Here is a 14,302-nt window from a genome sequence, read left to right as displayed (position 1 = left end):
CAGAGCAAGGGATGCATTATTTTAACCTTGAACTCTCCTCTGCATCGCCCACAGCTGTCAAGCTTGAACAATGTAATATTCAACTTGACGAATATAATGAATGATGAAAGATTCTCTGAATTTCTCGGTGTAAAAGAATGTTGTTTGTGCTTTAAATTAAGTCCATGACTTAATGACAATATAATCTAATGGTATACAAAGCTTTGTCTTGCGACAGTAATAACCCATCCACATAAGATGTGTTTCTGAATCAGTCAACTTTGATGCGTATGTATTATCTATGGTGGATAAGAAGCAAGGCAGCAGACTACCAGCATCTGTGCTTGGCAGCTGTTCAGAACCCTGGAGCATGCCATATGCTGACAAAGCAAGGTAGCGTAAGGTGCCTGAAAGACAGATGAGTGGCTCTTTTGGAACATCCCATCCGAATATGGTTGAAAACTTGGTGCTAAACATTACAACAATTTAATTACATTTAACGTTTTTACAATTTTAAAACATTATGACAATTTAATCTAATAGAATAGAATAGAATAGAATAGAATAGAATAGAATAGAATAGAAAGCCAACACAGGAATGCATTATAAACATCAAATGTAAATATAGATAACCCTGGCACTCAAACAAGTACTAGAAAAACAGGCAAACTCTTCTCTAGAACATTTTGAACCGCTGCCACCAGTGTCAGTTGCAGTGCATCTACTATTTACTTGCCTTCTAGTGCTCTAGATTTGTCTTGCTCTTGGGTCTGGATTAAATACTACATTTGTTTTATTATTATTATTTTGGATGGGAGTGGTGTCAGTCTTTTCATCTGTTTATATTGTCATATATTGTACAATAAGTAACATAATTCTTTTAACTATTCCCAGAGATTTCAGAAGATTTCGGATTGTGTGCTTCTGAGAATATGTTCTTTATTATTTCATACCACTTCCTTGCACATTAATTTAAAATTAAGAAGAAAAATGCTCCAAACTTTGTTCTTTTATAGCAAAGCTGCTAAAAATATGACAACTTTAAAAGATAATTTCATGGCTTTAATCAAACTTAAAAGAAATAGCATAGCATTCTACATGTCCAACGCACACTCCTTTTCTGTTATCTTAATGTACTATGACAGTGACTGCAGCATGAATCCTAAACCCATTCAATACATTTATCTAGCGTTATAAAATGAATCAACTGCTGGATTTGCAAAAAACAAATAAAATAATAAAATTAAAAAAAAAAAACACCCAATTGATTCTTATTAATTCATAAGACACATTACTAATATTTTTCAGATGACTTCTGAGATCAAGCGCTGACTATGTCCTCCATGAAAATGATGGGGTGAGCACTTACCATTAATGAATCCATTTTAGAGAATAAAAGCAACCAGTGTCAACATAGCCCTGTCAGAAAAATGGAACTGCTTTCACAGTTTGCTCTCATTGTGACCTCTCAGACACAATGCTACAGCACAGATATCGCACGACGTCACAGAATATCCTAATAATGGAAATTTCATCCAAGTGGCGGAATTAGGCCTGAGAGCTCATGAGGTTAATCCATTTGGTTTTGCCAAGTGGTCATCATGCAGTATTTCAGCTTACAAGATGCAACCATTTATTTTTGTTTTACATGTGGGAAAAAAAGTGTAACAAATAAAAAATGAGCAAAAGAATATTACTATAATTGGATATTACTATAGTCAAATAACATCATTGAATTTATTTGCCAACCAGATAAAAACTCTATGACAACAGCTTTGTCCTTTCTCCCTTTCAACAGTACAACCTCAATCCATAACAATGCAGGGATACCTCTTATATTAATTTATTAATTATATTAATTGCCACAAAAACCTCATTGGAAGCATGCCTCTGAAGTCACCCAAAAAACCGCAGTCGTGCATGAAGTCATTCAAGAAAACAGCAAATCTTGTAATATCTTGGCATATATTGCCAGATTTTAGTTCAGTCAGCATCCAGATGATTAACTACTGATTAACAGTGTGGTTTACTTTTTGTTTTTCTTTGTAATTTGTGGTGTGTGATGCAACGGCAGACAAGCCATGAGGTTCATGGATAGTAAAAATGTAAGTCTTAACCATGAATCTGGCTCATAACATGGCCTTAATTTTAAGAAAGGATTTGTGAGACTACCATCGGAAGTGTCATGTCGGAAGCGTCATGTCATGGATAGTCTGCTTGTCTGGTGTTTAGAGGCCACATTTTATTGTATCTAACTATAACAAAACATCAAATTGATGCAAAACAATAACTGTGTCACATTCTTATCTGAAAACTCGTAACACATCTAGTCCATTACTGAAAAGTGTTTAGCATATCACTTTTATTGAGTGGCACAGGAGATTAGTGTATTCAATTGAGCAGTTCAGGAAAATGTCGAAAAACAATTCCTAGGCTTTACTTTCAGTTATACAGCCCAGCTAAACGGTATCTAAGTAATTCACACAAGGTTAAAGCTATCAGAATGAAACCAAGGGACATAAAAAAAATATCATAAAACAAAAACACAAATTCGCTATTTTGTTTCAATATATTTTAGATCCATTTTACTCAGGTGATCCTTACCTCACTGTCTGTTATTAAAAGTGTTACATTTGCTTCAAAAGGTTTACGGAAATACCTGTGTAACGAGTGGCTCCAGAAGTCGCTCCACAGTCAGCGTGCGGATTTCAAGACTCTTTGGATCCCATTTCAACAAGATAGGGGAGGTGGCGGTCGTCATGGTCTCTGTTGAAGTCAAAAGTAGATAGAAGTGTTGTAAAATGTCATGTTGCACTGCGATAAAATAATGCTTTTTAACATGGGTATCATGTGCGTTACTGACACAGGCGTGAAAACGAGTCGAGGTGAAAAATCTGAGAAGTATATGACGCCTCTAGGGGTCAAGTCAAGTCATCTTTACTTATATAGGTGTCCACAGGGATGCTACCCCAGAAGAAAATTCATCCATTCATCCATTTTCCAAACTGCGTATTCCTCGCAAGGGTGACTCTTTCATATGTAGAAGCATCAATCTGGTGATTTTGTGAGAAAAAATAATCAAGCAAAATTAAGGATAGTATCAAATGTATAATAAAGTATGTAGTGATGTACGATAATATCGGTGGCCGATAATTATCGGCACTATTGACCAATTTGACGTCAAACAGATAAAACAGATAATAGAGAAACCTGCCGATAATTATCGGCAATTTGATTTCATACAGATAAACCAGATAATAAAGAAATCCAGCAATAATTATAGACATGCCACGTTGGTCCATCTGTTGTGGTTGTGTCTCATATCAATAAAATTCAGCTTCATGGTGCTTTACATACATTGAAACATAGTGCAAAGTTTAGACAATGTTTCAATGTATATGTTAGACTTATAGTAGGACTCGTAAGTACATTTGTATTCAAGTTAATTTTGCAAACAATTATCATTTTACTTATCGGTTATCGACATCGGCACTTCTAAATTATTGGTTTATCGGTATCGGTTGAAAATAGGATTATCAGGCATCCCTAAAAGTATGTAGCTATATCTTGTCACATTATTCTATGTAAGAAATGAGTGAAAATTTCTCATGAAATGTGCAACAGTACAGTTTTAATAGCGCTAATATAGGATTTTGGATCCTTGCATCTTATGTCTTGCTCGTGCACGACATTCACTGATATGTGACATGTTCACTGCATGCCGATCTAAGATATCATATTGGTCCTTGAATGCTCTGAACCAATGGCAGGACAGCTTTTTCATGTTGATAGGAAAAAAACAAAACATGGGTATCAGTATCGGCCGATACTGCAAAGCTGGGTATCAGGATCGGGGCCAAAAAACGGTATCGGAACAACACTAGTAAGTACAATACAGCTTGTTGAAAATTCTCTCTGGTTTCTTTGATTTTTTTTTTTCAAACTAAAACTGCAAAGATTTTGCTAGAAGCAATTCAAGTCACTCTTTTTATCTGTTATTCTGTGCTTCTTCAAACTCAATTGTTCTAATACTCTTACTCTTCATCTTCGCTATTGGCGGCATCTGGGGTCCCAGCCGCCCCAGTGCCTGCTCTACCCTCCCAGTGTTTGTGTTCTGCCTTGGTGCATTGACTTTTCTTTTGTTCGGTGACTGCTTTTCTTTTCTCCTCTCGCAGAAAAAATCTATGCACTAACCATAGGCTTTTCTATAATTTTTATATTCAGGACTAATACTAGAAATTAGGTGCGTATATGCATGCACGTAATGCAATTTGAAATGAGACTGAAGTAAAAAAAAAAAAAAAAGTGAGATATGTATCCTAAAAATACACCATAAAATGGGCTGTTCTGGCTTGAAGGAAGAACTGCTTTTCCCTACTTGTGCTTGTACCACTTTCTATTTCCTTAAAGGGAAATGTTATTTTGGGACCCCGCTAAAGTAGTTTTGTGTGAGTCACTGTTTTTATATATTGGCTTCTATCTTCAACCTCATTGGAATAGATGGCCTTAAAATGAAAGTGCAGCTAAGCACAGAAGGAAAAAAACCAAACAAACAAACAAAAAAACATAAGGAATTATTCAAGATAAAAATTGAACCATCCAAGTCACTTAAGTTAATTGGATGATTGATAAGCAAAAATTCCTTGAGGCTTATTTAGCCTACTATAAATGTGCTAAGATATTTTGGAGCTGTCCAAGCAGTGTTGGGTAATATGTATTTTCACAGTGTTAGTTTAAATGTTGTTTTATCTTCCCATCAGACTTGGCTCAAAGAATTTCAAGGATGGAGCTATTTGATTTTTTTTTTTTTTTTTTTTTCATGGGAGGCGGTTTGTTGAGGATTGAAAATTTACTAATTAAATAATAATATACGATAAATAATTCCACGTATAATTTATGGCCATTGAAAGGCAGTGGGGAAAAAGGTTTTGTAATCCCCCCCAAAGTTTTCAAAAACTACTGCGAAATATCCGATTTGTGATAAAATGGGCTGATATGATGGAAAAAACATTTTTTTTTTTTTTTATTTAAAAAAAAAACCCTGAAAATATGAAAGTATGCGGTGGATCCACTGCAATCATTGTTAACCATTTCAGGTCCTATCTTCTGTTTATCATTGAATTAAAGCTAAAGCAAAGAAGAACATTATGTAAGGCCACATTGCTGACTAGTTAGTGATGATGTATTATTACCAATGTCCACAATTGTGATTTTATAAGATTTCTGAGATATATTCTCCATGTCAGTGATTGTTTAAATTCTAAAAAACAGTGTAAATGATAATACACCCTCTTTTTGCTTCATTTGACCTTATTTCTCTGCCCAGTTAATGCTTATCATGTATTAACCTCATTTGTTAATACATTCATGACAGTAAACTTAATCCATGTCCGTGTGGCCGCACAGAGGGCAGAGTGGGTCTGGAGACAAACCAGCATGCGATGGGGATAAACTTGGATTGGTTCTGGTGCACAGGGTCTGCTTTATTGTTGAATGCATGAATGGAAGATCATCAAACACAGATTTAATTAAGGCTTGTTAAGTTAGAAGTGGAAAATGATGCTGGCCCAAGGATACGACTAAGGCAGAATTTAAGACATGGGATGCGTTGCCAGTGAGGGTTGCCTGAGTGAGTTATAGTGTCTTAGCGTTGTCACATACTTAGTTTAATCTTGCTAAAAGGCCTCAAAACCGTACCTTTAATATTTAGACAAGCATGCACCATCTGATAAAAGTTGTTATAATCTATATAATATACAATATCAATTGCATTTCTAAAAAGCAATTAGTACATACAGTATGTATTTTATAGTATAGTTATGAGCACCTCACAGTTAGGCAATGAAGCCAAGTATCAATGATTTTTTGAAAAGATTTTTAACATAACAGTTGGCCCTCTCGAATGATAACTGGCTTTAGAGTTGGAATGAATGGTATCGGCATGTTACTTGTGAGTACTCACCGATACCGATACCACTGTTTTAATGCAGTATCGGCGCCCTGCCGATACCAGTATCGGTATCGGAACAACACTAGTACTTACTGTGTATGAGATAACCCTGGACGTGCGCATACAAATTATGTGCAGTTCATCAAACTACATTGTTAGTGCCCATTCATTAAAATCTCTGTGCTACCGCTGAAGGATACAATAAAAACATTCCTACTGAAGTGACACATTACCTTCCTGCAGATATGAAATTTGTTCTGTTTAAATTAAAAAAAAAACAAAAAGAAAAAAAACACCAGATTATTAGAGCAGGTCTGACTTGACACTTATTCAACTATACGGAAACAAATATATTTTAATTGGTATGTGAGGTAGTCATTCTGCTGATTCCGAGGGTAGGCCCTTCAAGATGTTAGTCAATAGAACAACATTGAAATAACAATAAAAACAATGACAAAACCGTAATGATAAAACCAGAAACAAAAAGTCACATGGCACCCAAAAGGAACGTAAGAAGGGGAAAAATAAACTGACCACTCGTATGCCTGATGTCAGTATAGGTAAGTTAAGCAAATGGCACTTAATTTATATAGCGCTTTTCCACCTTCAAGGGCCTCAAAGCACTTTACATTTTTGACTACCCATTCACCTACTGATGACGCAGCATCAGGAGCAATTGGGAGTTCAGTATCTTGCTCAAGGATACTTCGACGTGGTCACAATGGCCTGGGATCGAACCCACAACCTCTGGGTTGGGAGACGACCACCATAACACTGATCCATACCGCCCCGAGGTCCAAGTTTTAACACCTCAACGTTATCCCATTTTTAGGAAACCTTAGTCCACATATAAACACACGACTTGAATGTCAGATCAATAAAATGATAAAGTTGCCCACACCATTGATAGAATCAGGGGATGAGCTTGGCTGGTTCAGTCTAACCACTAAGGCATTGTCATCATTTCAGACAATCAGAACTGACAAGGTCAGGAAACAACTACGCAAAATACTATCACAATTCAATCTTGTCAAAATCAATGTGTATTCTCCCTTGAGAATGTGACACCTGCAGGAGGCTGTGGGAGAATGAGCAATATGGTGAAATATCTTGCTATCCTGCTACCTGTGCTATCTGCTAACATATTGCTCTCCAAGTTGTTTAAATGTTATATGAAAAATGTCTCTACAGTACAGTAAATTTTCCATTGACGGGACTAAAGCTCTCTCGCGAGGCGCGTCTTCCATTAATTAACAATGTTGTCAAAGCACAACTTTTGCAACGTTTGCCTAAACATTTCCTGCCAACAGAATTCCCGTAAATTGGCATGTTGTTCAGTGTGTTGTAAATCCTTAAAAATCATTACAGTGAAAGGCTGAGAATATTAAAGCTTTGCAAGCCAAAAATAAAATGAGATGCACACACAATCAAGGCCATATTTTACCATCATATACAATGCAAAACTCTAAATTTGAATTGTACAAATCAATATTCGGCCAACATTTTTGGTAAAAATGTGCCTTTCTTGTTGCACAAAATTAAATGCATTAAAACCAACATAATCTCTCTCAATTTGTTGATAACTACACATGTACGGTACATATCTTTAAATTGAGTGACAAAATCAACATCAATATGTATCCAACACATACGTACGTGATGTACATCAATAGAAAATACGTTTGATAAAACATTTAATGGAAAAAAAATCTGGAAGAAAAACCTGATCTTAGAGGAACTGCAAGGTATTCTGTGGGAAGCAGGCAGAGGCTACGGCATAGAGTGACCTTTGTGCCACAACTACAAGCACGCAAGACGAAATTTTGAGCACAAAAGTGTATTTTCAGTGAACAATAACCGTTCTTGTGAGTGTAATCCACTGAGTGCTTATCAGCCGAGCCGAAAGAACCACTGAACCAATGAAGAACTGCTCAACGTGCTGTGGCAAAAGTGTGCTGATCAAAATTGTGACTTTGTAAAAATAAATGAACAATTGCTTCATTGCAACACTTGCAATAAGTTTTTATTTTCAAAAGAGGTTGCACTGCTAACATTAGGGCTGGGTTTAACAAAAATCGAATAATCAAAATTGAATTGATTTTCCTTTGAGCCTGATATTGATTCATAAAAACAAGAATGGATTATTTTACTATCTCTTCTACCCACAAATTCAATGATTTTTCTTTTTTGTATCTTACTGTTTTCTTGAAATTTACTGTTCACATGACATTAAAAGTATTTTTCTTACATTTATGAAAGACCTGTCTTATTGCACTTGAAGACAATTCAGAATATTTTTAATTTATATTTACAATGATTGAATTAGGATTATGAAAATATTTTCATCTCAGCCTTGCTGATTTCAATGTTTGTGTAAGGCCAAAGTGATCATAACACGTTAAAAATTTAATTTGGAACGTGATGTTTGTAGAGTTTGTTTTGTATCGAGTCCTTGATATTTAAGAAGAATTGCTGATCCATAATAAATCAATATTGGATTAAATTGAAGCGAATCTGTAAAAAAATGAATCAAACTCTTGTCAACTGAAATTGAATTGATTAAGGAAATTAGAATTGATACCCAGCCCTATTAAACATCTTTAAGTGGTGTAGAAAACAGGTTTTTTATTAGCTTTGATGTTCGCACGGAAGTCACAATCAGGTTAGTAAAACAATATCTTATGTCTTATGCCAACAATGGGCCAGCCAGCGAACAAGTCAAATTACACCAAAAACTGTGGGTCAACTAAAAAAGATGTGATCCAAGTGAAGATTAGCTCACAAGATACTGTAAAGATCAACTTTAGATGCTAAACTTACATTGTATGAACAATGAATGAAAGTTAATGGAACTGTATCAACAAGAATGCTTTGGGTTCACATTATCCACAAATACACACTGACAGGATATACCACAGTGAGACTTTTTAATTTTTTTTTCACTTATCATCCAGCCCTACTTTAAGTGAAAGGAAGTTTCTCAACCAGTGCCTATAAATACCCCAGAAATGTGGGATAGTGTGAGGAATAAGACTACTATGGAGGCTACAGAGTGTTATAAACACATCATTTGCTGATCATGGTGGGAGTAGTCGTGGTTTTAAGCACTCAGGACAATAACCTCTTTCTCTCTAGCTGCACCTATTTACTGCTGACGCTGAATTTTCAACCACTGCTGGATCATCTACTTTTTTGTCCCAGCTGAAACAATAGAGCCCCTCTTTTTTTTTATTCTTATAAGTCAGAGTAGAAAGTAAAAATAGCAAAAGAATCCAGTGAATATCATATGAATACACCATAAACAGTCCTGATTATCCAAAACAAATTCCAAATTACATTCATTTAGAATGATCAACAAACTTGATTTTAATCAATAGTGAGTGAGAGCTGGCTGAAAGAAGACGGCATTCTGTTCCAGCTTGCATGGCTACCATGGCTACCTTAAATCCTTGCCCCAGTGTAACGCTAAGGGTTCCAATGGACTCTGCCAACATTGCCTGCTGTCCCGGGAGACGGGAAGCGCAGTGGCCATTGATTGCATTGTCACATTCGTGAATAATGGCTTTACCTCATTCCAAGTAATCAACAGCCCTTTTATTGCTAATGACAAACACTAAAACTGAACTAAAATACTATATGTATTCTACGGAAGACCCCAGATGATTATAGTCACATTTTTTTATTTTATTTTTTTATTTTTTATAAAAAGGGGTTTGGTGACAAAAATGCTTGCAATATGTCAATGTTATAAAAGCCAACTCGCTTTGTTAATCGCTAATAAATATGACAACACACCAAGTTACTAACATACCACGATCAAATCTGTCTAACTAGTAATATCAGGTGCAGTTAAAAGTGTATTTACAGAATTTACCGTAGTAACAATGAAAAAAAAGAGAATGGGAATTAAATAAAAATGTAATTAAAATAGGCACTTTCTATATAAATCCTTGAGAGTTGGGGGTATTTATTTGTCTTCTGAAGTTTGTAAGAATTGAGTAAAAAACAAGTCAAGTCAAGTTTATTTATGGTATATAGCGAGTCTCAAACAATGAGATGATGAGGTGCATCTGCAACACTGCATTTTACCTTCACATTTTAAATTATGTTAACTTTTACTAAATTTAGGTTGACTTGCAGTGGCGAGGAAAAGGAAAATTTGACTTACATTGTACAGTTGAGCTATTTATAATTTACTGTACGATTTGTTTTTCTAAATATGAACAAATAAGAGGACAAATAGTGTCATACTATGTTCGAGCTTAGAGGTTCTACTGAGTCTGTAAAACATACTGCATTGTTGTCAAATCGAATGTATAACAGAACACATATTTTATTACTTAAACAAAAAGAATAAACATGAGGAAATAGAGTATCTTGGCAGAAGGAAATCCCTGTTGGAGGAAAACTGTTGCATTGTCTAAACAACAGTGCCAAAACTAGATTTGATTAGCAATATTTGTTTTGACATGACAGTGGAAAAATAATGGCACCGCTAATCAAGCACAGACGAGTGAAAGACATTTAGGAAATTACGCAGAACCTACATGTAAACATTTCAAGCAACAACAGTTGAAGTCAGCTGGGATGGATTTGGAGTTTTCTCTCTTAAGCGTCATTATCTGGAAGTTTGCTCCAAGGTCTGTGCAACTGACTTGTCACTAGGGCTGTGCAAAAACTTTACAAAATTCATTGAAGGGGGTTGGGGAAGAGCCTTTGCAGGCAGATGTGTTGTGAACATCATTGTTTCGTTACACTGCATCTCAGCAGAAGCACAAAAAATACACACTAACTTTATCTCCGCAAATGCAGACTGCCCAGTCCCGCTGACCAAAGAAGAGAGTTCCTAAACATCGGCAACCAGACAGACCCTGTGTCACATAGAATTTGACCATGCCCCTTTGCCAAACATAAGCCCAGACTCTAAATACAGCCTCTCAGTGGCCCCTGGGATTCCATATCTCCAGTTACAGGCAGCAAATGTGGCCATCTGGGTCAAAACTGTGCAATCAGAGAGGAACTTGGAGAGAGGCTGAGAGCTGTGCAAAGGGAACATTTCAATCCTTGAAATATTAACTTAAGTTATATGAAAGACTCCCAAATAATTTTTGGTGTGTACATGGCACTCAGGTTGAAGTTGGTCTGGCGTGCCTGGGCACACAAAAGTCCCTCGCAGTACACGTAAAGTGATAATAACAAAAGCAAATGACAAGGCAAACAAGAACACAGCGGTTTCCTTTAATTTTATAGTTGGTTGTTAGTTTTCTAAATGTATTCTCACTCTACTTTAAGGAACCATGTGACGTTACGCTCGACAATGCTGGCTGCCTTCTTGTCTCAGTCAGACAGTAAACGAACAAATGAATGAATCAAAAACACGGGCGAAAAATTAAAAGACGGAGGGGGAGCCAGACAACAGGAGAGCAGCCGACCAGCCCATACAATGTTTGAGGCGTCTTTGTCAAAGAAGTGGGACCGTAATTTTACGAGCGCAGAAGTGGCAGGTTAGCTTAGCCACCAAAGTAGCTAGCAGCAGCCTAGCTTGCATCTGCCCGAGTAGGTCGCTGCTACGAGGCGAATCAGGCGTTCAGCACTGGGCTCCCTGGATAGCAGCACCCAGTGACGATAGCAGTGGACGACACTGATTTTTCTACTTCATTTGAACCAGTCGTCTTATGAAAAGAACAACAACCTGTGTGCATAGTGCAGGTGACGGGACTTTTGGTTTGGCGTTTCAGCCGAGTGGCATTGCACCGTTTCGCAAACTAGCCGAGGCACAATGAAGAATGAAGCCGGGCGGGCGGACCTCGCCTAAGCTAATGTTAGCAACACGGCGCTTGAGTTAGTGCTACAAAGCAGGGTTGATGCTAGCAAAAGCACCTGCCACATGACAGACCGCCGGCTCGAACTCATAACCCACCTTCAGCCTAAAGGGATGGTACTCCTTGCAGGTCCTCAAAGTCTGTAAATCACCTTGCTTGGTAGTGTATTCCCAAAATAAAATCCTCGCATGAACAGTGAAAAGAGCCTCAAATCCGGACGCTTTCCTCAATCCCGTGGTGCTGAAGTGTGCTTTTCGCTTCTTTTGACGTGATCTTTGAACAAGGAGCCGTCTCTTCTTCCAAAGGCTCCCTGCGAATTTGAAATAAAGACCGCTCCCAGAGCTCCAGCCACAACAACGGAGTAGGCAGTTGTAGTCGATGATGCACACTAGTAACGGGAAAGCTTGCAATTTAGTGGGACTGTGTGGCGCATCCCACGCTTGTCAAATCAGAAGCTGCTCCGTCGTTTGGCGCATGCGCAGTCCAACGCCTGAGGAAGCGCCCTGATACGAGCACATTGTAGGGAGGATGCTTGAGCCAGTCCAATGCTTTTGGAGCTTGTTCATTATAGTTTGATGATCTATAATTGTATAAATGTATAGTTGGTAAATGTCATGTAAACTGGAATACGGTGCTTTAATATACTGAACACAGATTTATATTATGTACCCTGTTTTAGTAAAATTTGAATTATTGTGAATGCCTATGTTTTTTTGTAACTATAATTTATGTCTTTAGCATTATTATGCTATTCATCACATATTGCTATCTCATTTCTAATTGGTTAGTTTTCTATTCTTCTCACCTATCTATCTATCTATCTATCTATCTATCTATCTATCTATCTATCTATCTATCTATCTATCTATCTATCTATCTATCTATCTATCTATCTGTCCACCCATCTTATAAAACAATGCCACCAGAGATGTGAACATATAGAAAGCAAAAAGTGTGTGTTGTCAGGTTTGTGTGCCCATGGTACACTTTAAGTCTTGCAATAGCATTTACTGTTTGTTATTTTTAAATCACTAACTAATAAGCATAGGCAGCGATGCTCAAAACAACTGCAAGCTGCAATAAAACCCACTCAGTTGTGAGGATAGCAAAGTTGTCCCTAATTCATGGCTCATTTTTGAATACTAGGCACAGACTTCTTGATTATCATCACCATTATTGTTGTTGCTAATTTAGAGTATCTGCTTGTTAGAGAAAATAATTTTTGACTGGAACCATTCAGAAAACAATCATCTTTTGTGACCTGATGTGTGCTGTGCTGCAATGTGCCTTACCTGGAAATAGATAAACTCCATCCATCCATAAGATTTATCACTCTATAGGTACCTTAAACCACAGCAGCTGTCTCTGGAAATGTACAAAATAAACCAAATTATTGGAAGCTACACAAGTCCATCCATCCATCCATTTTCTTGACCGCTTATTCCTCACAAGGGTCGCGGGGGTTGCTGGCGCCTATCTCAGCTGGCTCTGGGCAGTAGGCGGGGGACACCCTGGACTGGTTGCCAACCAATCGCAGGGCACACTGAGACGAACAACCATCCACACTCACAAGCACACCTAGGGACAATTCGGAGCGCCCAATTAACCTGCCATGCATGTCTTTGGAGTGTGGGAGGAGACCGGAGTACCCGGAGAAGACCCACGCGGGCACGGGGAGAACATGCAAACTCCACCCAGGAAGGTCCGAGCCTGGACTCGAACCGGAGCTACACAAGTCTTCTTTCAAATTTCTCTGCTCATCAGTCTGGTCAGAGTAAAAGCAGACTATGCAAGGTATTTCTACTATTCATCTGATACCCACATTATTATTTTTACTTTATTTAGTTCCCAAGACTGCTGCAGATTTGATGGAATGTGCTTACAGTGTGGGAATCTTTCATTGACAGATGTCTCCATATCCTGTGCTGCGACATTTTAATAAGACGCGTATCTCATAGATGAAGCCCAACATCTTGTTCTCAAATGAATGGCTTGAAGTCCTGTGAGGGAAAAATCAGCTACCACAGCTTATGACCTTTTTGCAGTTGCAGTTGTCACCTTTGCCTGGGGCTTTGCCTCCCTTTAGCATAGTAAATGCATGATGACACATGCTCCCCCAATTTTCCTGCTCACTTCTGCAAAAGTACTCACATCAGGTTCGACAAGCAAAAATCCGAGGTGACCTTATTTTGCTAAACAACAGCAATTATTTGCAGTGTTGTTGAAATCAAACTCAACATACTGCAATAAATTTGCAAAAGCACCTCATTTGGCAATAAAATCAGTTTCATTTCACTGTCAGTGCAAAGGACGGGCATAAAAAGGAGATATTTTTCCTTGCCTGGTCGGTTAAACTTGAGAACAATTACAGAGTCTGGAATCAGGAAATCACTGTGAAGTAATGACTCCCCAGGAAATTGGATTACATGGCACTCCTGCCAACATAGCTGAATTAGAAGGACCCTTGATGCTCTGCAGCTGTGGCAGATGAACTTACTGAGCATTAACAAGCTGGGAGTCACATTACTACAGTCACCGTGGTGACATTAGC

General features: G+C 37.6%; 1 protein-coding gene across 1 annotated transcript in view; it reads right to left on the bottom strand.

The window, feature by feature from the left end:
- Positions 1 to 12,211, bottom strand: part of ctnna2 (catenin (cadherin-associated protein), alpha 2) — a 205,871-nt gene extending 193,660 nt beyond the window's left edge. Inside the window, exons 1-2 of the mRNA XM_077524899.1 lie at positions 11,850 to 12,211; positions 2,639 to 2,745 (exon numbers count right to left, since the gene is read on the bottom strand). Of these exons, the coding sequence (XP_077381025.1) occupies positions 2,639 to 2,740 (102 nt within the window). The 5' untranslated portion in view covers positions 2,741 to 2,745; positions 11,850 to 12,211. The remainder of the gene's footprint in view (positions 1 to 2,638; positions 2,746 to 11,849) is intronic.
- Positions 12,212 to 14,302: the final 2,091 nt, after the last annotated feature.

This window comes from Festucalex cinctus, chromosome 6 (genome assembly GCF_051991245.1).
Source record: "Festucalex cinctus isolate MCC-2025b chromosome 6, RoL_Fcin_1.0, whole genome shotgun sequence".
NCBI lineage: Eukaryota > Metazoa > Chordata > Actinopteri > Syngnathiformes > Syngnathidae > Festucalex > Festucalex cinctus.
The sequence above is the reverse complement of the archived record's forward strand: the minus strand, read 5'-3'. Positions and strand labels throughout refer to the sequence as shown.